Below are 27,040 nucleotides of genomic sequence, written 5' to 3'. Positions count from 1 at the left end.
AAACCTTTACCCTCGTGGCATGCCGTCTGAGATGGTACTGTACGCACGGGTCTTGCGTGACCTTTAAACCTCCTCAGCTAATAAAAAAAAGTCTAGAAACAAAAATGCTGCACTTTTAACCCTCAACATTAAATCTATCCACTAGAGACAAATATACTGAATATTAGGTTCTGGTTAGTCGAAATAAAAACCCACAATTACTACATAGTTACCTTTTTTTTATTATTCCACAACACATACAACATAAATCGTTGGCAAATGTATATATATCATGTGCACATACAGGATATCGCAGTAGTCTGTTGTCACATAAAATAAATATTAATAAATAATGCAACTTTTTTTTAGACTCTTTAACAAAGAAAGGGGGAAAAAAACACGTTATGCCATAAGTACATCAAAAGGACTGATAATCAGGAGAATATGCAGCGCAGCATTATAGTTACACGAGCACTGGAGTGCCACTGAGCCACGGTTTATTAGTGTCATAGCAGTATATAATACATTTCTGTTATAAAACTAACAAAAACAATACGATCAAATCTGGTGTCAAATATGCAATTATTCTTAATGAATTTTGCAAGAAACAACGCAAAGTAGTCTGTTAACAGTAAGGTCTGGTTGCTAAGCAACGTAATAGAAGACCAGGGTATTCTAGCCACAGAACAACGGCTGTAGTGTGGCGATTTAGACGTTATAGAAACCGTTCTAAACTATAACGTCGATTGCAGTGAAGAAGCGTTTTTTTAGAAAATACATAAAAAAAGGTGTAACCATGTTTTGCTTTAGTCAAAATGTTTCTCTCTTTTTTTTTTAATCGAACATGTAATTACCAAATCGTCAAAATCTCCACAAATCCTGCACCGTCGTTTTGTTTTCTGCTAACAACTTAAAGTCTATTATTAATTTAAAAAAAAAAAAAAAAAAGTGCTGATCAAATAGTACTTGAGTGATGGGGCTGAAAATGTGATTTGTGTTGGAAAGAGAAGGGAAAGTGCAGGTCCTTTAAGAACACAACCAGTCATCCCACTCTGAAGGCTGTAAGTGATAGTGGACACGTTACAAGAACAACCTTTATGCACTTCGTATCAAAACGTGTCCACACGGGTCTTTGGTTATTTTCACCAGCAGTAGTGAAAAGAGAAAAAAAAAAAAAGGTTACATTCAAATCCAGTGTAGTTTTTGATGCATGTTAGATGGGTGTTTAAGATGAATTGATGCTGCTATAATTAGCGCTCTTGCAGCTAGACGTGGCGCTATACGGCCAATCGTACGTGTACGCCTGAACTTCGCGTACTTGTTTATTAGCAAATCATTCCAGATTTATTCTCCTGCTTTACACTTGATTTTGAAGTGTAGCTGTGGGGATTTGTGTTCGTTCAGCTACACGAGCATTAGTAAGATCAGGGTTTGGTGTATGCTAAAGTTGTTGGGTTGGGTTGAGGTCAAGGACTCGTTGGTCATCATTGGTCTTTATGGAGCTTAGTTCACTTAAAGGGAACATGTAATGCTAGAACATTTAAAGGTATCTGCAGCACCACATACTGTATGAGTGTGATGCTCATATGGTCCACATACTTTTGACCATAAAGCATATTATACTAAGGTAAAACAAAAAAAACCTGTCATGTCTGAAAGCAGCATTTACGCACCGCAGAACAAATCATCCCCTTGATGCGTACACGACATGAAAAATCTTTATACGCAAATTACGAGACTAATACAGAAGTGGGATTTGGGATCAAAGTTAAAGCTTCATGGTTACTGCCCACTGAATTTACATTAAAGGAACTACATGCTTCAAGAGCAGAAGACTTTAAATACGTTCACGTTTAAATACAAAAGTGGATATGCGGTGTCTTTTACTACCGACAGATTAAAATGCTCAGGTAAAACCCTCACCGGTCAGTGATGCTGTGAGGCAGGATTGCGATAATCAGGTTGATCGGTGTGGCGAATCTGACTCCTCTGTAAACCCTAAATCCTATTTTAATCTTTGAGTAAAGATATAAGCACACAGAGAGAGTAATTGTGCATTAGACAGCTGGTCAGTCGGGTTTTGCTTAACACACCATCATCCGCTGATATAACTGAAAAGGTATCGGAGATCATTTTGGTGCTGTGTAAAGAACAGTAATGTCAATTTGCTACAGGATCCAATAATGTTGATTTTTGCGGAGGGAATTTAAATTATTGTTAGATTGTTGTTGCGTTATTATTGTGTATCGGAATGAAAACCAAGAAAATCCCTTTGCAGCTCTAAACACTTTGAGATTGGTTGAACATTAGACCAAACACTTAAGACGTTTTAGTTATGTGTGGCCTATAAGCCAGGAACAGTGGCACTAAACTCACATTACTAAAGGAGGGTACAAAAGTGCATAAACACAGTTAGATATTCAATGGAAATAGATATTAAAGCTCAGTGACGGACAATAAGTAATCGGCTAGGAATCGAAAGTAATACAAATGGGAGAAGTCAACCAACACTGTTAGAAGTAAACAAGGTCAAACAAGGTTTTCGATGGAATTGTTCTGCAAATCACTTTGATATGTATGTTCACACAATACAGAGCTCAGAATGCGACGAGAAAAGGCTAAAAGACACCCTTAGTGTCCCGGGCAGCAAATCCCAAGAAGAAAAGTAAATTAATCAGCTCACAAGGACAACAAAGCAGCAAGCCCCTCACAGGATAATGTCATAAACCCGCCCTACACGTCCCAGCCACTCTCGCACCGCTTGCCGCACTCGGAGGTCAGTCACGTGACACGTGAGCTGACTGAAGCAGGGGAACATGGCTGGCTGCAGGGCCACGAAAGTGGCGTCTGGCAATAGCTGGATCTGGTTCAAGATGGTGAGGACCATGTTGGTCCATGCCTGTGTGTACAAGGAAAAATATTTAATAAGTAATCTGCATTCCATGAACATATGTGAAGTAAACAACAAATAACAAATGATGAAGAATGATTTTCAGTGATTAAAAACGTCACAAATGCATCGCCCTACTTGTATCTGAGCCTCAGAGTCTCTGAGAGAGATGTTATGCGAGCTGGCGGTAGAACCCGAGCGTGGCCTCTTGTCCTGACGCAGTAGTTCTGGTCCGGCGCTAAAAGAGTGCCTCATGGTCCTCTGATCGAGGAGTTGCTGAGGTCTCTGTGGCCCCGGCGATTCTGGCGTCATCCTTTCTCCTGCCTTCTTGGCCAGTGAGCCATGGTTTTGTTGCTGTTGCTGCTTGCGTTTCTTGTACTCCATCATCAGCTTGGCGATGGTCTTGTCGGTGGCGATGGTGTAAAGCTTGTTGCTGGCACTCTCCCACCACTCCTTCTTCCTCCTCCTCTCCTCCTCCTCTGAGGAGGGTGTGTTGGGCAAGTGAAGACGAGGGGTGTCCTCCAAGGGCGTCCCACGGCTTGAATGGTCGCCTGTTGATGGGGTGGATCTCTCAGAGGGGAAGAGTGGAAGAAAGAACATGCTGTCGGGACGAGTGATAGGAGGCGGCTCGTCGCTGCTGTTTTCCAGGTCTAGGTGCATCTGAATGTAGTTTGTGCAGAGGTCCATGCAGAGCTTGTGCATGCGTTTGAGCAGCCACGCCCAATCTGCCCCACTGGTAGGCTGTGTGCTCAGAGCAGGCAGGCGTGTACGCCACCGACGTGGTGGACTCACACGCGCCGTCTCCTCAAACATGTCCTCGTCCTCAGATGAGCAGGCTTGTGACGAATCCGAGCTGCCCTCCTCTTCTTCCTCTTCCTCCTCCTCCTCACTAAGGATCTTCTTCACCTGCTCCACAGTGATTTGCTCCTGGTTGGTCAGCAAGGCACACAACAGAGCCTGGAAATACCAGCAGAAAGAAAAAGGACTTTACTCTAGTTAACTTGGTTTATAACTTGCAGGACGGTCGCCGCACCACCCGAGGAGAGAAGCTGATTAGGGTCTTCCTGATGACCCAAAAGTGGTAGCCTAGTAGTATGTTCTGGGATACATGCCTGCTATTGCCATAACCCTAATCATGGTTACCACCAGTGCCCAGTTTCACCTATTTTAATACCCCCAGATAATTTATACATGTCCCTGTGCATGACTGTGCACAACCTGCACTCGATTCCTTTCACTCGGTTGTATTGAGACAATGTCTATTGTAAAAAGCGCTATACAAATAAACGTGAATTGAATTGAATTGAATATTCCTCTGCACATTTACAAAATCAAAAATAAGACATGAATATAAAACTAGCCAAATGTATTTTAAACCAAAAGTACCTGGAAGTAGATATTGAAGCTCATTGCGGATTGGCGGTACAGGTTAGCGGCACCGCACACGCCCGACACCTTCATAAGTAGATATTTCAAGCCGGGACGTGTGTCAAAGTCTCGGGCCGTGCGGTAAGATTCGAGCAGGAGGTCCAAGATAACGGCCAGGTTTTGCATGGAGATGTAGCGTAGAAAACCGGCGCCTTTGGGCTCTGAGACAGGTGTTAATCGGTCCTGACTCTCAGAGCTGCCGGAGCTTTTCACAAACTCCTCCAACAGGATGTCGTAGAGGTTCTGCAGCAGCACCTGGTGGGACAGCAAGCTCACCACAATCGTCCTGAACGGAATCCTTTAAAAAAGCAACAAAAAAGAAAACCCTTAAGTGTTATTAACCGAAAGTATGAGCTGTTTCCCCAATCCAGTTAGATTTCTTAAAATGAATGTAAAGTGTAACATTACAAGGTAACATTAACGTGTGACACGGTTCCTATGAGACGTTAAGGTTTTTAGACGCTTCGAGATTAAACTGGGAAAGAAAGCAGCGATTGTCATCTCTCACTTGAGATTATAAGAAAAGTGAACCAAGTGAACTTGCCATCCCAGGAAAACTTACCCAATTTTCCTGCATCGTGTTAAGCATGAAGGAAAAGACAAATAAGACAAAATATGAAATGTAATCACTGAATTCTTTGTAAAAACCAAATATTGCATTAACTAGACTAGTTAAAGTCCTTTTTATAAACTATAACCATATTATATGCTTTTTCCTCTTTTGTTTATCTCGACAGGTTGCATTTACACCTGCGCTGGATCCAGTATCTATCCTGGATAATATACACACAATGACATTCATTTAGAGAAACTAAATCCAGTCTACAAGCATATCAAGGAAACTGGAGGAAACCAGTGAACCTGGATGAAGACTTCAAAAACACTGTATGACAGAAACTGCATTTCTTTTGTACCGTATATCGTCGATTACACGTATTCTACAAATCGCTGACTGTGTGGTGGTCTGTATTTATCTAACACTACATGACTCTAACCTCTTCTGGACATGGCCATTGGACTGCTGGTCTGCAGGAAGTTCAATGATCAGCACACATGACTGCGCATGCTCGAATCCTTCCTTACTACTGGGAGTCTTGGGAGAGCACTGAGTGTCCAGCATAAAGACCTGAATGCACAAAATAGAAACGTGTCAATCTTTTTTGAAGTGTTTATTTCTTGTGTTCAATATTTTGGATGAATTTGTTATTTAGTCCTAAAATGACCATTATCTTTATCATCTGATTTCATTCGTTTATCTTATGGACCACTTTATGTTGGTTAATATTATAGAGAACTGTGAGTAAATCTCAAGAACAATGGGCTCCAGGCGGGAACAGACTCTAATTCAACACTGAAAACTGTCTGTCTGTCTCTATATTTTATCTATATTTTTGTCCAGTGATGAATTAGGGAAAAAATAGTATAGTGTAGTAGTATAATGAAAGGGTTAGGGTTAGGGTTAGAGTACCAAGAGTACCTGTTGTGCCATGGCACGGATCCTCCAGTACTCAGCTTCAGCGGAAGCAGAGTGGGTCGGGGCAGCTACTTTCACCTCGCACGCGTCCCCTGTGAATGTATCAGAACCACTTCGGAAACACGCCAGCAGGTTCTACAGGACGAGAAGAGAAAACGTCAGTAATGATACATCTGGTTCAGTTTGCTACCACTTCTGCTTGGAGATCGTTGGGGAATGATTTTATTATTATTAATATTATTATATGACGACAAGTGTGTACAGTAGCACTGTTTAAACTGTACATCTATTAAACATAAGTGGTGCCTCAGTAGTGACCTAAATCATGAGAGGTACAGTACCTGTGTTCTGCTTATTCTTTGCAAAAGAGAAATGGCAACCTGGTATATTGCAAGCTGGGTATTTACATACTAGACAACTTGTGCAATAATACTTTTTTTTAAAGTTTTACTGAACAACGCATGACTCAGAAATCTCAATTCTTAGCTCACCTTGACAGGTTCAAGTGTAGCTGAGAAGGCATCTTGCAGGGAATAGCAAGCCAGCCTCCACATCTCCTCGGTAAAGACAGGCCCTGCTGTCACCAGGACATATCTGAACACAGAAAACATTTTGGCCTCTTCTAGCAACTTGAGCAAGTCACAGGAAGACATTTTATTTTAGATAGACAAACACACAGGGAACCTTATACAGGAACAGCCAACTCTGGAAATGGTCTCTGCGGGTTCAGCCACACAAGCCACCAGCAGCTTGAACAAGTCCTTCAGCATCAGGTTAATAAGATTCTCGTAGCCCATATCTACAGGACGAGACGAACAAAATGAATCTAAATGAATCTATAATCTATAATGTTCTTGCTGGCTCATACATTTATGTGTACTCTAAAAAAAGCTGCTTAATAATTGACATTGAAAGCACTAAGCTTTTTTAATAGGAAAAAATGGAGATTTATTTAATCTTGTATGTAGTGCACAGGTCTGAGAACTTTACCACTAGTACAGAGAGAGAAAAAAGTTAACAGTGAATAAACAGTGTTTTTTTTTTTTTTTTTATTTCGGTAAAAGTATTGGGCAGCATTTTAACTGGAGGTTTTAACACATTTACCACCATCCAGTTGCTCCACTTGGTTTCTTTTGAATCATAGAACAAACCACTGCCTATTAAGGCTTTGGAAACTGCGTGTTATACCGATCATCTAAACGCAGCGATACGCGATACACCTACCTGAATGTATAAAACTTTGAACATGCTCCACCACCAGCTCGCATGAAAGCCCAATGGCGTGCTTGAAGTTTGCAGCCGCGATGTCCCAGTATGAATAATCTCCGTGACTTCGCTGCAGCCACAGCGACATGACGGGAAGAAGGAGCTGGATGACTGAGAAAATGGCAAAGCCTGGGCCTGAGAGAAAATTGGTTCGTCAGCAAAGACAGCACTAAGTTATTTGGACTTGTAGATGCTGGTTCCTGGTGTTCATTTGACACTTACCTGGAATTTTAGTGACTTCTCGGAGCAGCTCAAACAACAGTTCGAGTGTGGGTGGCTGGTGCTGACGAGGGCAGTTAGACACGGCTGCGGTGAGCTGCTCCAACAGCAAAATCCACACCTGGATCAGACCTGCATAAAACACATAATGTTGTTTTTCTTGCATTGTATAGAACAGGGATCGGCAACCTTAAACACTCAAAGAGCCATTTGGACCCGTTTCCCACAGAAAACCCATTTGACATCTAAAATGAAGAGAACACTGCATATATCGTTTTTTACCTTTATGGAAAGTATAGAAAAACTGTAGTGTGTGCATTTATGAAATCAATGAACGAAATTTATAAAATTTTATTTCTGCAAGCAAACAAAAATTTTTTGAACAGTTTGAACTAACCTTAAGAAAAAAATTTTTTAAGAAAAATTTTTTTCATTGGTTGTTGCGTTAAATCTTTCCCAGATAGTGCTATTTTCTGAATGGCTATTGTGTAGCCTCTTTTTTGATTGGCTGATAAGTGTCAGGCTCGACTAAGTACTGAGACGCGCTTGATTCCCACCCGGTTCCATAGAGACAGCGGTGCGGACAGATACATTTTGGGCGCTGCGGCTTATTAAATATATGATAAATAATCAAAAAGTTTTTTTGCGTGAGAAATACGACTTGTGGCGGGAGAGCGTGACAAAAGACCCAAATGCGGGACTGTCACTCAATGCGTGACACTTGACAGGCCTGCATCCCCTGCTGCAGCAAACCAAAAATGTCGTCCGCTTCTGTGTGTGCTTCTTCTTGGATTTCACAAGTCGGCAGTTATGACGCATATTTTGAGCGACAAAAAAAATTAAACATGGTTTATTTTAATGTTACAAGAGCATCATAATCTTAGAATTTAGAATTACATTTTTTTAAAAACTAACTAAAATAAAATACATTTTAGTTAAATATTTATTTTACAAATCTACAGGGAGCCGCAGCAGAGGGATGAAAGAGCCACTTGCGGCTCCGGAGACGCGGGTTGTCGACCCCTGGTATATAATCTTTATTTAAGGGTTTAAACTGAATATAAATTACCTCATGTTACGTGCATAAAATCTATTTTAAAAACAGGGTAAATTAGTTAAATTAGCCTTAAATTACACACAGTCAGATTTCGAACATACGAACAGCAAAAAAATGTATTTGATCCTGTACATACGTATATAATTAAAATTTGCAGCAAGCGTACTACTAGGCTAATTTTTCATATGATTACATATATGCATTATGGCCTAAGAAACTGATCATAGATCATCAGAGTGTTTATCTCTTGCATCAAAGTCTACTAAGTGGGGAAAAGTCCGTTCTGATTATATTATATTATACGTGAAAAAATTTCACTTTATTGAAATTAAAAAAAAAATTATTTTTTGAATTCAGCCACAAGTGATGTCGGCTGTTTTTTCCCAAGATCAACACACATATGGTATGCAGTGTGAGGAATCACCTGTCTCATCATCGAACTCGGCTAAAACGCTGTCAATACCGTCTTCGCTGCTGACTGAGCGTTCCTGGGCTCTCATGGGAAGACTGGCCAGCCGCGCGCCCAGGAACACTGGCTTTGAAGGCATTTTGTAGATTTTGGCCAGCAGCTATGACCCAGAAACATCAGTGTTAAACACAATTCAGTGTTAAACCCATCAAAATATTTGAAGCAGCTTCTAACCTGCACCTGTTATAGTATTTCAAAATGAAGTTATACTTATTGTGAATATCAAGCTATTGTTTAACGAATCAGTATTACATCTCCAAAGCATCTGCTGACTTTTAGTCATCTGGCTGTGTGACTATTGACCCAGATTATAACTGACCTGTGAGCACTTCCTTAGATAATCCAGGGCAGGAAGGCACAGGTCTGTAGAGCTGTATCCATTGGCATGAACACAATCGCCTATCTCCTTATAATCCACCTCTCCTGGAAATAAAATTGGGTCACAACGTTATACTGACCTATTTAGCGTGTACAGTAGAATAACCTGACTGAATGTTTCCATCCAAATGATTCTAAATCTGAAATGAATATCCAAAAAGATATATATATATTTTAATGAATGCCATCTTCTTTCAGGGTTTCATGCATTCAATTCATAAAAACAGAAGGCTGAAGACCAGATAAATGCAGTGAAGACATCTTACCTAATCCCTTTACAAACTTCATAAGGCACATGATGTAGTCAGTTGCTGCATTGGCAAAAACCTGAATGTTGTCTGTGTTAATAAAGGCCTCAAAGACGTCAAAAACCGGAGCGTGGGATTTGCCTACGTAAAAAAAAAAAAGAAAGGTTATTAGTAAAGTCACTGTATCTGCAGTACATCTAAGGGTCTTTTTTACACCTGGTCACTTCGTGTGTTTTCTCTGATCCGATAGCTATCTGATTTGTTAAAACTGTTCTATTTACATTAGGCCACATAATTGCGTCTCTGCGAATCGGATATCAATCTGATCGCCCAATATGCAAATATATTTTAGCTCATTTCCGGGGTAATTGAAACGGAACACGCTTTTTGGTGTACAGTATGTGGTTTTTAGAATGCAATCAAAAAGAAAAAGACGAAAAAACTTGTTACGAAGGTTATGCTACAAAAAACAGCATTTACTGTTTGCTGCATTTTCGCTGGTGGCAGCAGTGCATTTTAAGCCCCAACGAGACACCTGGGTGAAAGATCACCTGCGAGTGACGTACTTCCGTTTGGGAGGAGTATAGCGCTGACGTATGTGGCTTGAACAACCACATGCATTTACACCTGTCCAGTTTCATCTGAAATGCGTCCCAGACCACCTCCTGAAGTGGTTTGAACCATCAGATTTATATCCGTCTCGAAACCGTTTCGGAGGGCATTTAGACCTGGTCTTTTTACCATCGGATAGCTATCGGATCACAGAAAACACATGAAGTGACCAGGTGTAAAAAGCCCCACAGAGTACTGACTCAAAGTATTCCCAGTGATCCACAGAGTCTTCTCAAACTGAACGTATTCACCAAATCAGACAGTATTCTTCACTACAAAGTCACTACAGAGAACATTCACTGACCCATAGAGTATTCTCCAATCAGATAGTCCTTCATGTCGTTCTTGCTTCCATGCACGGTGCGCAGAGCGCTGAAGAGCGGCCTCCATCCTGACTGGATCTGAGGAGAGCACAGCTCCACCAGCTCCCCGATGGATGTGATCACCTTACAGCCATGATAATGAAAGAACAGTGTGGGCATCATGTGCAATAACATTCATAAAAAAATTCACAATATGTTCCAAACTGATTTAAATATATAATCATCTGCTGCCTTTCTGGACATCCTACAGGTATACATCATACAGTATTTGCATACTATCCTTTGAAAATGAATGACAAATTTAAGTTTGTTTTGTTAGTTGGCCCGACTCAGTTTTCTGAAGCATTTCTGGAACATTGTGCACCCCACCTTTAATTAACTTTAAGTATTCCATTTATTTGCTATTTATTTATTTGTGTTCTTTTACATATATACCGCAAAACAGAAATTTCCTTATGCCGAAGACATCTAACATGTATTCACCAAAGTCACAGTTTTTTTAACTTCTAAACAAAGTTAATGTTAGCCATCATCGAAGAAAAACTTGGCCTGGTCATTCAAACCGCAAGAACTGTCTTGATAATAGTAACAGCTGAGAAACTGCACAGGCTTCGGTGTTCTGTTCACCTGGTCCTGTACGTCCTCGTCACAGAGCTCCAGCTGCATAATGTGCTCAAAGGGCCGGAAAAGCGCTTCATTGAAGTGGAAGTGTGGGAGCTCGGCCCAGCTGCTCAGCACCTCGATCAGGACGTCATGGATGAACGACACAGCCTTCTGGGACACATGCCGTTCTTTATGACATGCAGCCTGAAGAGGAAGACGTACAAGAGGCAGGACAGCGACTGGGTCACTCAAGGTCATGTTTTGCTTTTGAGATGGGTGACATTTTTAATTCTACACTGTCTCCATGTGAAATCAGAATAAATTATTTCGTACATATCGTACACTAAAAGCTCAGATGTATATTTATACCTCCACCAGATGAGGAGCCACCACACTCCAGGCTCTCATCATGTGCAGAAGTGGCCGACTCTTGTTCCTTACGATATGAAGCATGGCCTCGCCCAGTCTGAAAAGGTGCAGAGCGCTGCGCTTGTCTTGTGTTGACTTAGCCTCTCCTTTATTAAACAGAACAAACAAATCAGTTTGTACAACTGAGGTCTGGGTGAGAAAAGAAATTGAACGTAATTGTCACGTCATACCCGGCATAGCTAAGGAATAGTCTCCGGTTTCTGTGACCGAGTTGAAAAGCTGGGATTGTGAGGCTTTTCTCAGCTGGTGCAGGAAACCCACCAGACCCACCAGGTTAAGTTTACTCACTGCATCTTCAAACACTCTTTAGGGAGTAAAGAAAAAGCCACACATTACAAACTCATGTCCTTCTGCATGCTGTTTTTTTTTCCTCTCCTTTAATCACTACATTATTACTGCCTGTTACTGATTAAGTCACACACAAAAAAAAGAAGACTAAAAATAGAAGAGACAAATCTCTCTTGATGTGATACCTATCTGCTTGTGTGGAGAGCGTGCAGACGACTTTAGCAGCACTGTTGCCTGTCAGGAGACTTCCGCCCCGCAGATCGAAACCTTTCGCGTTGCTGTTTTCACGCAACAGATCCTGGATGGAAGTAGGCTGGATGACTGGGTGACTCAGGTTCAGCTCCAGATCAGAGACAGACTCTACGCTCAGCTCTGGATTTCCCATTACCGAGGAAGCCTGCTGAGTCTGAGTGATGGTCATAGGAGCCTGAGAACTCCCATCACTGAAGTGGCTGTGCTCTAGCGAGCTCACGTACTCCACCACTCTGAAATAATAGTGAGGAGACTCGTGGAATCTGCTTGGTGTAATTAAGTTCAGGTTATCAGCTAAGTTCATAAGATAGTAAAGTACTATAAGCAATACCAGTTCTCCCAAAAATATGCTTGTGTGTAGTTTTTCAGACCTTATGTCACATTAATCTTCAACTAAAAATACCTACACTTGTGTTATTCATGATAATTCCTTACTACTGTCATACAAACCCTATCTGACATGCTGTGTGCGACAAGTCTGAAACCAGCTTATGTACTGAAAGTAACATATAAATCCAGAATAATGAGAAAACATGTACCTGAAGACATGTGGCCAGCAATCATGATTATGGCTGCCCATCTCTAGACCCACGTTGAGGATGGCGTCCATGCAGAGCATGTGAGCAGTGTGCAGCTTCACTCCCTGACCCCGACCCATCTGCTCCAGTTTCTGCTCCATTCTATGCTTAACTAATATCATCGAATTGGACAGACGCAAGACGTAACAGGTCATTTAATTTGAAGTCTTTTGCATACAATTACCTGCATACCGTAACTGTTTGTACTACCCAACAACTTATATAACAAAATATGTTAATTTTCAAATAATCCTCTCCTCCTATAGTGTTCAGGACTATCTCTAAAAAGTGCAGTGATTTCTTCACTAATCTTCCATTAAAGCTTCTAACTAAGCTTCTGAACTGCAGTGAATTTGTTTTAAATTCACTCTGCCATAAAATGTGTGTGTGAGTGTGTGTGTGTGTGTGTGTGTGTGTATACCTTGAGTAATAGCATCTCCAGCTTCAGCTTGATCCTTCTCCTCTTTTTCCTCTGGAACACAGGAAGCTGCTGCCATCTGAGCTACAGCTGAGGCACAGTTGGCAGCTACACCTACATTTATGTAAGCACACACACGTTCACACATTTATTAAGAGCTCAACATCTGGCAGACTCGATTAGAGCAGACTCGGTTATCCGTTTAGACCCTAAATTAGAACTCACATGCTGTAGATTAAACTGTGTCAGAATGATTCAGACTTGCTACTTTAACATAAAGTGTGAATTTTCCAATATCTTATTTCATACTTTGATTCCTCTTCACTAATCAGCTATGATGGTGCGTGTTGGTTCATTACCCAAACCACAGCTGAGTGCGGCAGCCTTGCGCAGGCCATCGAGACTGAGGCAGATGGTTTCTCTCTCTCTTTGGTTCTGCACTTTAACGCCTTCTGCACCCAGGATGAAGGCCAGAGCTCGCGAGCTTCCCGCCATGCGGCCCGTCAGAGGAGTAGACAGCGTGTCGATCAGGTTCTTCCAGCAGCCAATCAGGATGTACCGTGCGAACATTACACCTACAGCAAAAAGAAAGTGTACGAGCAAAATTATACTAATGTGCAAAAGTTAGGACCATGAAAATTGTGTGTAAGAGATACCAATAGTTCACAGTAAGAACACAAGCAGTCATCTTTATACATACAAGATCATGCAAACACCACACCTACAGGACGAGAGAATTGTGTGTGTGTGTGTGTGTGTGTGTGTGTGTGTGTGTGTGTGTGTGTGTGTGTGTGTGTGTGAAAGAGAGAAAATACTAGCAGAAAGTAGTTAATAAACTTATTTTAGTATTTCTAAGGATGATACCTTCACTTAAAGTTGAATTATCTTTGGTAAATATACATACATTTTGTAAAAATACATTTTAATCAGATTTATAAAAGGCAAGGAATGAATAGGCACAACACATGAATAGCCATATGGTACAGTATCTACTCTCCAAACCAGGAACATTCTTTATTTAACCAGCACTTAGACTTTATCTTGGTTGACATGGAAACTGAGCTGCCTAAGTGATGAAAACGTTCCCCGCGCACTTCCTTCTGTACACACACTCAAACAGTGTGCACACAAACACGCAGGGAGGCGCGGCAAAAATAAATAAATAAATAAAACAAACACTGTACCTGCCAACACAGTGTTATTGTCTTTTTTATCACTTGTAAAGGACGACTGTGATGACGCTCTTCTGATCAGCTGACCTCCTATGGCACTGCTGCCAAGTCCATCAATATCTGAAAAGAAAAGAGAGAAAAACAAGATATAGTGTGTGTGTAAAGGAGAGAGAGAGAGAGAGAGAGAGCGAGAGCGTGAGAGTGTCGATATGTGATAAATCCAAGCCTGCAATGTGCACAAGATATGATTGTCATGTTTTATAATAATCCTTTCACACTGAAAAGTACGTATTCTCACGTGTGTGTGTGTGTGTGTGTGTGTGTGTGTGTCTATATACACGTGTTTGTGTGTTTAACTTAAAGCTGGATTTAACTTGCGAGACAACAGCTGAAATGTGCTAAAAGGTAAAAAAAAAGAAAGAATGAAAAGAAAAAAAAGAAAAGAAACAGACACGTGTCTCCTGATTCTCCAGCTATCCTACCAGTGTAACTGAGTCTCATAAAAGTACAATTTATTACACGTGACCAAACTGACAAGCTCCACATTCTCCATCTGGGTGATTATTACCTGTGAGCATGGTGATAAGAGGGAGTGAGTGCTCTTCAGTGGAGTCCCAGTATCCAGCCTCTCCTAGCAAGTTCCTCTCTAACACTTGGTGGTACAGTTCCTCTATCCAGGCCTGAGAGAGCACGACTAGAACGCCACTGCTCTGGATCTGATGCACAAACTCTTTCTGTTGAGACACACCAATGGTTACACCCACACACACACATATATATATATATATATATATATATATATATATATATATATATACTAAAAGCTAAGTAGCCAACCCAGGAAAGGTAAGCTGATGTTCCTACCAGAGTGACAACGGGAGGAGTGGGTTTCCTTTGGTAGTAACCACAGGTGCTCAGTTTGAGGTTAAGTAGCAAGGCATAGTAGGACACCAAATACAATCCGTCTGCATTCATCAGAGCCTGGCAGTTTAGATTCTCACTACCTTCAAAGCCAGGAGAATGAACCCCACCTGAAGGGGAACAGAAACTCAGGGTGTTGCTGGGCCCAGAATTACATTTCTCCCTCTCTTGTGAACACTAACACCTTATTCTATTCGTTTCACTTTTACTGCATACTTCATGGTAGATACAACAACTTAGATCATGGATTTAGGACCAGAAGGCTAGGAGACATACCCCGAGCATAAATACATTAAAATCAACGTACCTATTTGGAGGCCCGAGCAGAAAGTTGAGGAGAAGTTTTGTAGCGCAACATCCGCATCAGTAGGGCTGTGCAGGGCCAGAAGGCGCGGTAACAATCCCACCAGGGACTGAACAAAGAGACGGGCACTTTGCTGGTCTGCTTCCTGGTTCTTCAGTAGCTTGAGTGAGAGTGCGGCGGTGCGCACTGTACGATGGGCGGGACCAGGGCGCATCGTCTGTTCGTCGTCAGCCAACGAGCCATTGTCTGAACCAACATCTGAAACGTCTGATCGTCCCGAGTCCTTCTCGGCAGCTGTGGAGTACTGATCGCATGAGTCAAATTCTGTACGCGAGAGCTCTTGCTCATCCATACTGAAATTACTCTCACTGTAGCGTGAGCCATGTGAGCGCATGCGAGACTCAACTGACAGGAAGTTGGTGAGGTCTGGGTACGCCAGGGCATGGCTGCGCTGGACCACATCTGGAGGAACACCACTCTCCCCTGCAGCACCTACACAGGAGGAAGGTGAAGGTAATCGTGCATCTTCTTCACACTCCACTTGGGCAGTTCGGCCCAAATCCCCCTCCAGAGTAACCTGTCCTGTGTCAGTGATGACGCTGATGCTGATATCAGGGCTGCGTTCAGGAATGGCGGTCTCCCAGGTGGCGTTTTCAGAGGACAGCACGCGTCGCTGCCAACGGAACTCGGCCACATTCAGCTCCACTGATTCCCTGGACAACTCTTCCCCTTCTTTCAAGTCTTCCAGTCGACGCAGCAAAAGTTGTGCCTGGTCAATATGCAGGCCACGTCCCTGGCTAAGCTCGTCAAGGGCAGCCAGTAGAGCACAAGCACAAGAAACAGAGGAAAAGCAAGCCTCAATCCCTCCCTTCACACAAGCTTCTGTCATGCCATCCATCACCCTGCAAAAGCAGAACAGAAACATATCTAATATACCACAAAGTCTAAAGCACAAGCTCTTTTACTGATATGATCTTGACACTTACAACTTAAGAAGGTCAAGATGTGATTTCCTCTTCGAGAAGGATCTCTTCCTGGTCTCGGGCTCAATAACACATGGGCCAGCCAGGTCAAATAAGCGCTGCGGGCTACCGAGGATCTAGCAACAGACCACAGAAGTGAGCTTAAGTGAGCTTAAGAAACAGGATGTCTTTAAACTATACAACATGGGAGTAATTCTCCCAGAATTGGTGACACTGTTTATTAATTCTGAATAAGTGTAACGTTAAAACCCACCTCCTTCATTATCTTGATGGCCTCCAGTCTGTGCTGTGGAGGAGGGTAGAGCAGGATGCGGTGGTAGAGAGACTGCAGCACAGGCTTCATGGATTCTACGCAGTTCACTAATCGCACAAGTTCAGCTGCGATGTAGCAGATGGTGCGGATAACCGGTCCAATCATGGCAGGGGCGCTGGAGGAACAGCCAGAACCCCTGCCCTGATCACTAACCCCTGACCCTAGTGCAGCATCCAACTCCTGTAATGAGGCGCCGTGAGCAGAAGTGATGGTCTTATCATGCACGGGGTTTCCCGTGATCACCACTAGAACTGGACACAGCTGCTTCCTGTAGGGTAAAATTATCAAAAAATAAACCCTCAGCTCCATGTTATTACACCCAACTTTTACATACACACTAACCGATGTACAAGAAATAAAATTTTCCTTATTCTACATCATGATGCACGTTATCACACAGACATTGTGCTTGTGCAGCTTAAGTTATATCTCGAATGAGACATTTTACCAGACAAGATCTGTGAAGTTGCGGTTCTGATGCATTGTGGGAGGGCAGCTGCTGAGCATCGCTAAAATGCACTCTAGATACAGCAGCTGCAACAGCTGGTTCTCACTGTCAAAGAAAGAACAAAATTGCATCACCATGAATGATCCCGCACAACAGAAACAGAGACACAGGGAATGATAACAATGCCTAGAGGCAAACTCCTGTCAGAGGCTCGCTGTTAACGCCGATCCCATTTCATTACAAATGATTCATCTTGGACAGGGTAACCGCATGGCTACAGAAACGAATACGAATACGGGCCAGAGCCTTACCTCGAAACAGACTCCAGTTTTTCACAGAATACAGTGAGAACAGTCACGACGTCCTCATACAGGGCTGCAGTGGTGGGAGAAAAATCTAACAAACGCACAAACACATGTTGGGTCAATGATGAATAAAAGCCGGCTGCATCGTTCTCGCTGTCACCATCATGAGGCTTAAAGATCTTAAAAAACCTTCATGTGAACGTTACAGTGAAACCTACATTTATGATGACCAACGATATCTAATGTCGTTCATTATGTAAGTGCTCTATTTACAGAACTCCCTTTATTGATCAAAAGATAAATATTTCAAATGATTTAACTGCAGACGCAAATGATTTGCTTAAATATACAGTCATACCGGCCATAAGAAGACGTGAGTGCACGGACGTGCGAAGGTGCGAAGGTGAAAGTGACTTACAGGGTGTTATAACTGACTCTCTGTTTAGCTTGTGGTTGCTTGTGCTAATCATAATTAAATGTACCTTTGCGTTTGCTTGTAGGCACTGTACGCTCTCGCTCATCCGCACCCTACAAACACAGAACAGAGATCAGCTTATTTCCTTGTCTCGGCATGTCCTGAGATTAAACATTAAACAGTTATAAAAATATCCATCAAACTGCGACTTCAAGCTATTTTTAACATCTTGTGGTAATTGCTTAGATCTGATTGTATTCACACAATTTTTGAGTTGGCAAAGCTTTCGCTCTGTGTGTGTGTGTGTGTGTGTGTGTGTGTGTGTGTGTGTGTGTGTGTGTGTGTGTGTGGCTGACTCACTGAGTTGTCCTGTCTTTGCTGTAGTTGAAGGGTGAAATCTCCCAGTATCTGACTGAGTGTGGCCCTTACTGCTGTGTTGATGCTGCGTTGATGACAACTCGATATGTATGTCTGGATACACACCTGTAGAACACACACACATACACACACAGAAAATAAATCCACCACCACCACCACCGTCAACCAATGCCTGTGAATAATGGGCGTCATAAATTTGAGTGGGGACGGTGGGTCGGTATTAACACCCATGCAGTAGAGCATTTCGCATTCTCTCTCTCTCTCTCTCTCTCTCTCTCTCTCTCTCTCCCCCTCTCACCCACGCACACACACACAGTGAAATCAGTATAAATTTGGATCTTTGAATGGACCTTTTACACCCAGTACAATGTTAACTGTCCGTCTCAGAGTCTGGATATAAACCCTGTTTAAAAACTGTGGCTGAATTCGAAGAATAGACTGAAATGTTGTTGTGATGAAAGTGATGTTATTCTCTCTAAAGTACTGTAAATAATTTAAAAATAAAGTTAAAAAAAACTTATAACTATAAGCAGCAGTGGAAGTCTAACGTTTCAGAGTAAATCACTGCTCATTGGTGAATGTGTGTCATTTTAATTCTTTGTTTAAACAAACAGTAACTGGATGCATCCAATCTGCTCCAGAAGCACAGAAAATCTAAAATGGAAACGTCCCTGTTCGCATCGTAAGTAAGATTATACAGTATGACCCTCTGAAATGGAAAGGACAATGACGAACAAATAGACAATCCACGTGTTCTGTGCTCAGACGTGGCATCTTGCCTAATAGCAGGATGTTCGGTCACCGTGGTGACAGAATGGCGAAAATGTTAAGGACTAGAAGAAAAAAAAACCATTTCATTCAGTTTGGCTGCCTTGTCATGGAAAATTAAAAAAGGAGAGGGGAGGGGAGGTTAGTCAAGGCTGCGTACGTTATGGGTTTAGGTCAGCCAGACACTGAGTCATACTGTATGAACACGTCAGAAAAGGAGAGACGGAAAAAGAGACAGAGACGGAGAGAAAGAGAGATAGATGGGATAGAGTGAGACAGCGAGAGCGCTCTAATTTGTGAGCTGCTGATGACAACATCCCTCCAGCTGTGTGAGAGAGATACGAATGGATGTGAGAGAGAGAGAGAGAGAGAGAGAGAGAGAGAGAGAGAGAAAGACAGAGACAGACAGAGAGAGAGAGAGAGAGACAGACAGAGACAGAGACAGTGAGAGAGAGAGAGAGAGAGAGAGAGAGAGAGAGACAGAAAGAGACAAAGAGACAGAGAGAGAGAGAGAGAGAGAGAGAGAGAGAGAGAAACAGACAGAGACAGAGACAGTGAGAGAGAGAGAGAGAGAGAGAGAGAGAGAGAGACAAAGAGACAGACAAAAAGACAGAGAGAGAGAGAGAGAGACAAAGAGACAGACAAAAAGACAGAGAGAGAGAAACAGACAGAGAGAGAGAGAGAGAGAGAGAGAGAGAGAGAGAGAAACAGACAGAGACAGAGACAGAGAGAGAGAGAGAGAGAGAGAGAGAGAGAGAGAGAGAGAGAGAGAGAGAAACAGACAGAGACAGAGACAGAGAGAGAGAGAGAGAGAGAGAGAGAGAGAGAGAGAGAGAGAGAGAGAGAGAGACAAAGAGACAGACAAAAAGACAGAGAGAGAGAGAGAGACAAAGAGACAGACAAAAAGACAGAGAGACAGAGGGAGAGACAGAGAGCACATGGACTTATGCATGGCTTTAAAAATGAATTGTCCTGCTGTCCTGATCAGCTTTTATGAAAAATAATAACGAGTTAAGCTTTGAGTTTCTAATAAAACACTCTCACCTCTGCAATCCTCAAGATGTTGTTGCAATTGAACTCAAAGCTGGAGGAGTATGTGATACAAAGCAAGACCTGCGACAACACACACACACACACACACACACACACACACAGAGACACAGATAAGGTTACATTAAAATAGATATAAAAAAAAATCACGATCCCTTGAGTGAATTTGGCCTAAGTACCCAGACAAATAAGACAATTTTCCTCATCCCAAGACTTTTACATACAGTGCCAGATCAAATCTATCCAACTGCACAGCATCTACAGACAGTAGGCAAAAGCCCCCAGTAACAGAACACAGTGGCACTGCCACAGTGGCACTGAATTGATTATGCATGCTGGAAGGGAGACAGCACATTTTGACGTTGACACCTCACATGGTGCTGCATAAATTAATCCGCACTTGGCCGGGCCTAAATTTGGACAGGAGCTCAAATTAGAAATCAGATTTTTGTATGTTTTTGTTTGTCCCAAATGCAGTTCACTCTTGTTGGTTTTTGGTGTGAGATTGAAAAAAGAATATAAAGCTTTATAAGGTTCCAGCTAAAATATCTCATGTTAGATCTTAGAGAACAGCCGAAAAATGTAAAGATGTGTTTAAAGTGTTCAAATAAACATGATGTGAGATTTGAATAGGTTTGAAATGTGTTTCTCTGCAGCATTAAACCATTCGTTATTTACTGACATCATCAGACGGCTTACTGGGAAACGGCCAGCTAGAACCCCATAAACTAAGACGATATTTGCCTTTAAAAAAAAAACCAAAAAAAAAAAAGGAAGGAGATCGGCTTGTGCTTTATGCAAGACGGCAGAGATGGTGCACTCTCGCTCTCCTGTCAATCACTGCAACCCTGTTAAATCCTGGGCATCTTTGAGCTCACGTATGCAGAAGCGCTTACATCCGAAGAAGACGACTAGGTTCAGAAAATGAGGGGAAAAATAAAAATCTACTTTCTAATTATGAAAAAAAAAGATCATGTAAAATTGTAGTAAGCTTGAAGCGTAGCTCTTGTTAATACTTTGGAGTTGTATTAGCTGGAATGTAACAGCTGCCCCAGACGAAATGTTCCCCAACACAGAAAACTAAAGTCATGCTTTGTCTAACGTTATCTTTGTAGTGCCGAAACAGACAAAACAAGAGCTCAAATAGTCCCAATCATTTAGATACAATAAAAATAAAAAACTAGCTTTTAGTACATTCATGCATGTTAGAGTCTAAATATACAGACTGACCTTCATGACCTCCACCTGTAGATCTTCATGAAGCATGGGGGTCACGTTGACGGTGTCCAGCATTTGACACAACAGCTGCTTATCTGGTGCTTCTGGCTCCACAGCGACAAATCGATCCTCACACAGGATCTTCTGCCATGGCATCATGTTCGGGATGACAGAGAGGATTACAGATCTCGTTTACATCTGTGCCATTTATTAAATGTTACAAATTATCACACAAAATGCGCTACACAAACTTGATTCTTCTTTTGTGTTAAGCCTGTCAAAGTAATCAAAGGATTTCAATGCTTTCCAATCTCATGCATTTTGTAATCTAACAGTTATTAAACTGCAAACTGCTCCTAATTAGCTTTTTTATCCCCTGATATATATAAAATAGGCTGTATCATCAAAATACGGTCTCACCTGCATTCCTGTGAGAGCTGTCTGAGCCAGCTTTGGGTTTTTGGACTCGAGTGCAAGCTTAAGTGGGAAGAGGCATCTCTCCCTAAAAGCACAGAGTCGACGGTCAATAAACCCAGATCCCATCTCACTAAGCACAAGAAACAATAGTGAATTACGGATTCCTTTGCTTTTGGAGTAGTTAGAATTGGAAATAAAAATCTGACTAACACATCATTTCCTCATAGTAAGTGCCTATGAAGTTGAGGTTCACTTCAACTAGTTTATAACCTCGCCTGTTTATAACAATTATTAAGAAGCAATATGACCAAATTCCTCTAGACCGTTTCTGGTGGATGAAATGTGAGCTACTTGGAACCCTGTTTTATGTTGCTGAACCAGGAACCCAGAAAAAACAATCCCAGGTTTCCTTGACTTAGTTGCAGTAACAGCCTCAAGAAAGGAATTTATTCATTCATCCATTCCTCAATTTCTGTAATGCTTATCTGGTCGCAAGGAGCCCAGAGCCTATACCAGGGAGACTCCATGAATATAAAGATGAACGTGAACATGCCACCTTTAGGAAGGAATAAGTATGTGCATGGAGCCCTGGGATGGACTGGTATCTCAGTTAGGGTGTATTTCTGCCTCAAGACCAGGATAAAGCAGATCCATATTTGGATATGTTAGTCTTTTGAAGCAAAGAGAGCATTATAGTCATATAGTTATGCATTATAGCATAATTTCCAGAGGTGTTTGCCTTCACAAAATTTCAACCATTAGCTTTCTAAGATATTGGTTAGTGCATTTCAAGCCTGCAAGGACACCACCTGATTTCAGTAATGAGCTTGAAGAAGAAAAACCTAATTAGTCAGGTGTTGTGGTGCGTGTTTGGATATTGCTGTGAGCTGAGCACAAAGAGATGGCAATAATACTCAGCCTGAGCTCTCACTCAAAAACCCATTCAGTGAGCCAGCAGGAACAAAACCCAAGATGCTGCTTACCTGACCTTAGATGCTGACGTCTTAACTGATCCATTTTGAGCCTCCAGGGTTTCTGTTGCAAGCAGAGAAAGTGAATAAACACATTACTCAACTGTTCATGGGACAGCTTCGAACGAGTATGAATGAATTTGCATAAAAATACAAAAATAAACACATTAGTCTCACATTGTTGTGCCTCCTACAGTATGTTATTAACACATCCAGCAAGACACTGCATTATTTCTGAGGAGATTTTTGCTAATCCCACAGCTTTATCCAATAGGTTTAACGTGAAAATATGTTATGACGGTCATCACAGCACAAGCATCAGTTTTTTCACAGCATCATTTATTCATTAGTACAGCAGATCTCACACAAATCACTTAGTAAGGTGAAATATTAGAGAACGCACGCTAGTGGTTTTGAAAAGCAGTCGGCAAAGGGATTAATTGTTTGTGTAATCGAGTATTTTTTCACAGAAAACACGTTCAAATGAAGGATTTCTAAGGACAAAGATGGCCACTGATCCACAAAACAGACCCATTTCTAGTAATCATTCTTGTAAATCCAAATGTATAGTAGGACAAATAATTCATTTGTGAGGATGTGCTACTTTTTACCAGCATTATGATCTTTAAAAACTAAACATTGTGATCTTTACAAGCACAACATTGTGATCTTTACAAACACAACATTGTGATCTTTACAAGCACAACATTGTGATCTTTACAAACACAACATTGTGATCTTTACAAACACAACACTGTGATCTTTACAAACACAACACTGTGATCTTTACAAACACAACACTGTGATCTTTACAAACACAACACTGTGATCTTTACAAACACAACATTGTGATCTTTACAAACACAACACTGTGATCTTTACAAACACAACATTGTGATCTTTACAAACACAACATTGTGATCTTTACAAACACAACATTGTGATCTTTACAAACACAACACTGTGACCTTTACAAACACAACACTGTGACCTTTACAAACACAACACTGTGATCTTTACAAACACAACACTGTGACCTTTACAAACACAACACTGTGACCTTTACAAACACAACACTGTGACCTTTACAAACACAACATTGTGATCTTTACAAGCACAACACTGATCTTTACAAACACAACATTGTGATCTTTACAAACACAACATTGTGATCTTTACAAACACAACATTGTGATCTTTACAAACACAACACTGTGACCTTTACAAACACAACACTGTGACCTTTACAAACACAACACTGTGATCTTTACAAACACAACACTGTGATCTTTACAAACACAACACTGTGACCTTTACAAACACAACACTGTGATCTTTACAAACACAACACTGTGACCTTTACAAACACAACATTGTGATCTTTACAAGCACAACACTGATCTTTACAGACTAAACATTGTGATCTTTACAAACACAACATTGTGATCTTTACAGACTAAACATTGTGATCTTTACAAACACAACACTGTGATCTTTACAAACACAACACTGTGATCTTTACAAACACAACACTGTGATCTTTACAAACACAACACTGTGATCTTTACAAACACAACACTGTGATCTTTACAAACACAACACTGTGATCTTTACAAACACAACACTGTGACCTTTACAAACAAATTGAAAACAAAACATCTGGATGTGAAACATGAATCACACTTCTAGTCTGAATGAATCTGGGTTTTTTCCCCCTTTTGTATGGGGCTTTTTAACAAAGTATGCAGAAGGATGCGACCTGTTTCCTGTATACATTTATCATGCAGTTAGTTTGATGTTCTCTGCTGCTTTAGTTCCCTACTGTGGACTATAAAAATGCACTTTAGGAGGTCAATATTAAATGTAGATGCAACTCAGCTGGCACTGATATCTGTGTCCTGAGAAATACACCAAAAGTCTTCAGCTGCTGTAGAATAAAATAATATCTTCGTATGAAACTGTTGAGTTTCACGTGAAGCCACAAAACAAAACAGACACGTAAAGGAGAATCTACTCTCATAAAATACTACTGTGCTAATAAGAATAATAATAATAATAGCTCAAACGAGGAGAATATAAATTAATACAGCATTCAAGCTTGTTTTGCAGCTTCGCCATGACCCATAGGCTACAAAACGCTTTTAAGAAGAAAGCTTGTGTTGAATAAAACTGTACAGGTGTGTAAATAATAGATAAATGAGGGTGAAATAGTGCACAAGCTCCACTGGGAGAACCTCAGGCTGTTGACAGGTGTAACACTTACCACACGCCACACCGCAGCCATCACGAATAGCTTTGTATTTGTTCCCAGACGCGTTTTTTTGAAGCTTTCGGAGAATTTCTTCCATTATGAGACAGATATGTTGTTGTCTGAGAATCGAACGGCTGAATAATACAGTTTTAGGCCTCCAGCTTAACGCGAGACATCCCGGTTGTAACGTTAAGCTAAGCTAAGGATGATTCACGCTTAGCCAATGATGCAGGCGTCAATCCGGTAAATCGCAAACAATTGTTTTTTTTTGTTGTTTGGTTTTTTTTTGTTTGCGTTCGTTGCATTTAAATCTGCGTGTTGTTTTTGTTCCAGCGTACCTATCGTTTCGATTAATGTGAATAACGTGTTAAAGATAATAATGATCGTAATAATAATAATGTAAATAAACAGCTCCAGCCGGAGGTGCTGCCTCCTCCTCCTCCTCCTCCTTCTCCAGTCAGAATCCTAAAGCACAACACAAGCAGCTCCTCGACAGCCTTTACACTGTGTTCTATTGGGGGAAAGTGCTTTTAAAATAAAAATTAGGTTATACATAAAATTACTGCTTCTACCAAATAAGTCTGGACTACCCGTTTGTTTGATTTTTCAACGTAATCTCTGATATAAACAGAACATGTATATCTAACTATATATATATGTATATCATCTCTAATTATTAGCATAATTACTCACATAATATTATTGTATTGTTAGCATAATTAGTATAAGTGCCAAAGATAATATCAGTAATTCTAGAATCACTCAAAAATCATAAGTATAAGCTCTTATTAATATTTATTTATTGACATTTTAAACTTTACTGGTCGCTTTATTAGGAACACAATCATCCAAATATTATTATTATTGTTGTTGTTCACTTTTCTAAGCTACTCCAGTTTCCTCAGTGCTTTAAACTGATTGGCATCACTAGATTGTCTGTGGTGTGTGAGTGAGGGACTGTGTCCTAAACACAGTGTCCCATGCCACATGCCACCTGTCCCCTTACATTGGCTCCAGGTTTTCTGGGACTTTGCATGGAGCCTATCAATAAAAAACAAAAAGGATGGATAGAAAAGTGGCAGGGAGGCACGGTGGCTTAGTGGTTAGCATGTTCGCCTCACACCTCCAGGATTCCCGCCTCCGCCTTGTGTGTGGAGTTTGCATGTTCTCCATGTGCCTCGGGGGTTTCCTCCCCTGGTCCAAAAGACATGCATGGTAGGTTGATTGGCATCTCTGGAAAATTGTCCGTAGTGTGTGATTGCATGAATGAATGAGAGTGTGTGCCCTGCAATGGGTTGGAACTCCGTCCAGGGTGTATCCTGCCTTGATGCCCGATGACGCCTGAGATAGGCACAGGCTCCCCGTGACCCGAGGTACAGTAGTTTGGATAAGCGGTAGAAAATGAGTGAGTGAGTGAGTGAGAGAGAGAGAAACGTGGCATTCAAGTCAAGTCAAGAAGCTTTTATTTCAACCATATATAGCTGTTGCAGTACACAGTGAAATGAAACAATGTTTCTCCAGGACCATGGTGCTACATGAAAACAAAGACAGAGCGAAGGACTTAAGTTAGTCCTAGATACATCAAGTGCATATGTGCAACCTGGTGCAAACAGTGCAGGACAGAAAGACAGTGAAAGACAAAAAGACAGTGCAGGACAAGACAAAAAGACAGACAGACAGTGCAGGACAAGACAAACAGGCAGAAAGACAGTGCAGGATGAAAGGACAGTGCAGGACAAAAGACAGTGCAAACAATCAATACAAGACATTTCACAAAAGACAATACACAAACTACAGTACACAAAAATAGACCAGTGTAAATACTGTATGTCCAATCAATATTGTGTGTGCAGAAATACTGGAATAAACACAGTATTATAGCAGCAATTACATGAGGTTACAGATTTCATTATTTTATCATCATTTATGTTTATTCTTATACACATTCATTCTTTTAGAATTCAGTGAGTGTTTTCTTCTGGTCAGGGTCATGTTGAATAATGGGTCAGGAGGATTAACTCAGTTTGGAACACCGTTTGGGACAAACCCAATAACATATTCACATGTACATTCATATTAACATAACTAATGCAACTACCAGGGGGCACAGTGGCTTAGTGGTTAGCACGTTCGCTTCACACCTCCAGGGTTGGGGGTTCGTTAGGTTGATTGGCATCTCTGGAAAATTGTCCGTAGTGTGTGATTGCGTGAGTGA

The 27,040-nt window shown here is 41.3% G+C and overlaps 1 protein-coding gene across 2 annotated transcripts; it reads right to left on the bottom strand.

Moving 5' to 3' along the window:
- Positions 1-197: 197 nt before the first annotated feature.
- arfgef3 (ARFGEF family member 3) lies at positions 198-25,286 on the bottom strand. Of its 2 annotated transcripts, XM_047812228.1 has the most exons (36): positions 24,838-25,286; positions 22,587-22,638; positions 21,607-21,688; positions 21,199-21,330; positions 19,963-20,031; positions 18,133-18,255; positions 17,840-17,885; positions 17,364-17,448; positions 17,053-17,157; positions 16,545-16,872; positions 16,295-16,407; positions 15,312-16,210; positions 14,948-15,114; positions 14,652-14,817; positions 14,096-14,203; positions 13,271-13,486; positions 12,915-13,025; positions 12,455-12,605; positions 11,849-12,148; positions 11,546-11,679; positions 11,316-11,461; positions 10,971-11,150; positions 10,325-10,466; positions 9,427-9,549; positions 9,102-9,205; positions 8,738-8,882; positions 7,260-7,388; positions 6,996-7,172; positions 6,456-6,570; positions 6,263-6,365; positions 5,775-5,906; positions 5,293-5,423; positions 4,860-4,868; positions 4,256-4,595; positions 3,008-3,826; positions 198-2,878 (listed from the first exon to the last, which is right to left on the bottom strand). In XM_047812228.1, the coding sequence occupies exons 1-36, from the start codon at positions 24,920-24,922 to the stop codon at positions 2,687-2,689; spliced, it is 6,459 nt and encodes a 2,152-aa protein (XP_047668184.1). In that variant the 5' UTR covers positions 24,923-25,286; the 3' UTR covers positions 198-2,686. The 2 variants fall into 2 exon arrangements, with proteins under 2 accessions (XP_047668184.1, XP_027021630.2); XM_027165829.2 differs by lacking the exon at positions 4,860-4,868.
- Positions 25,287-27,040: the final 1,754 nt, after the last annotated feature.

The sequence above is a fragment of the Tachysurus fulvidraco genome, chromosome 4 (genome assembly GCF_022655615.1).
Source record: "Tachysurus fulvidraco isolate hzauxx_2018 chromosome 4, HZAU_PFXX_2.0, whole genome shotgun sequence".
In the NCBI taxonomy this organism is placed as follows: domain Eukaryota; kingdom Metazoa; phylum Chordata; class Actinopteri; order Siluriformes; family Bagridae; genus Tachysurus; species Tachysurus fulvidraco.
Note: the sequence above shows the minus strand (reverse complement) of the source record. Positions and strands in the feature narration are given on the sequence as shown.

Excerpts from the sequence above, each read along its gene's own strand:
- arfgef3 (XM_047812228.1), bottom strand. The coding sequence starts at position 24,922 with ATGGAAGAAATTCTCCGAAAGCTTCAAAAAAACGCGTCTGGGAACAAA. Across the intron at positions 10,467-10,970 it reads ACGAGGACGTACAGGACCAG|GTGATCACATCCATCGGGGA; the intron begins GTGAACAGAACA and ends CATGGCTGTAAG. Across the intron at positions 5,424-5,774 it reads TCCGTGCCATGGCACAACAG|GTCTTTATGCTGGACACTCA; the intron begins GTACTCTTGGTA and ends TTGTGCATTCAG.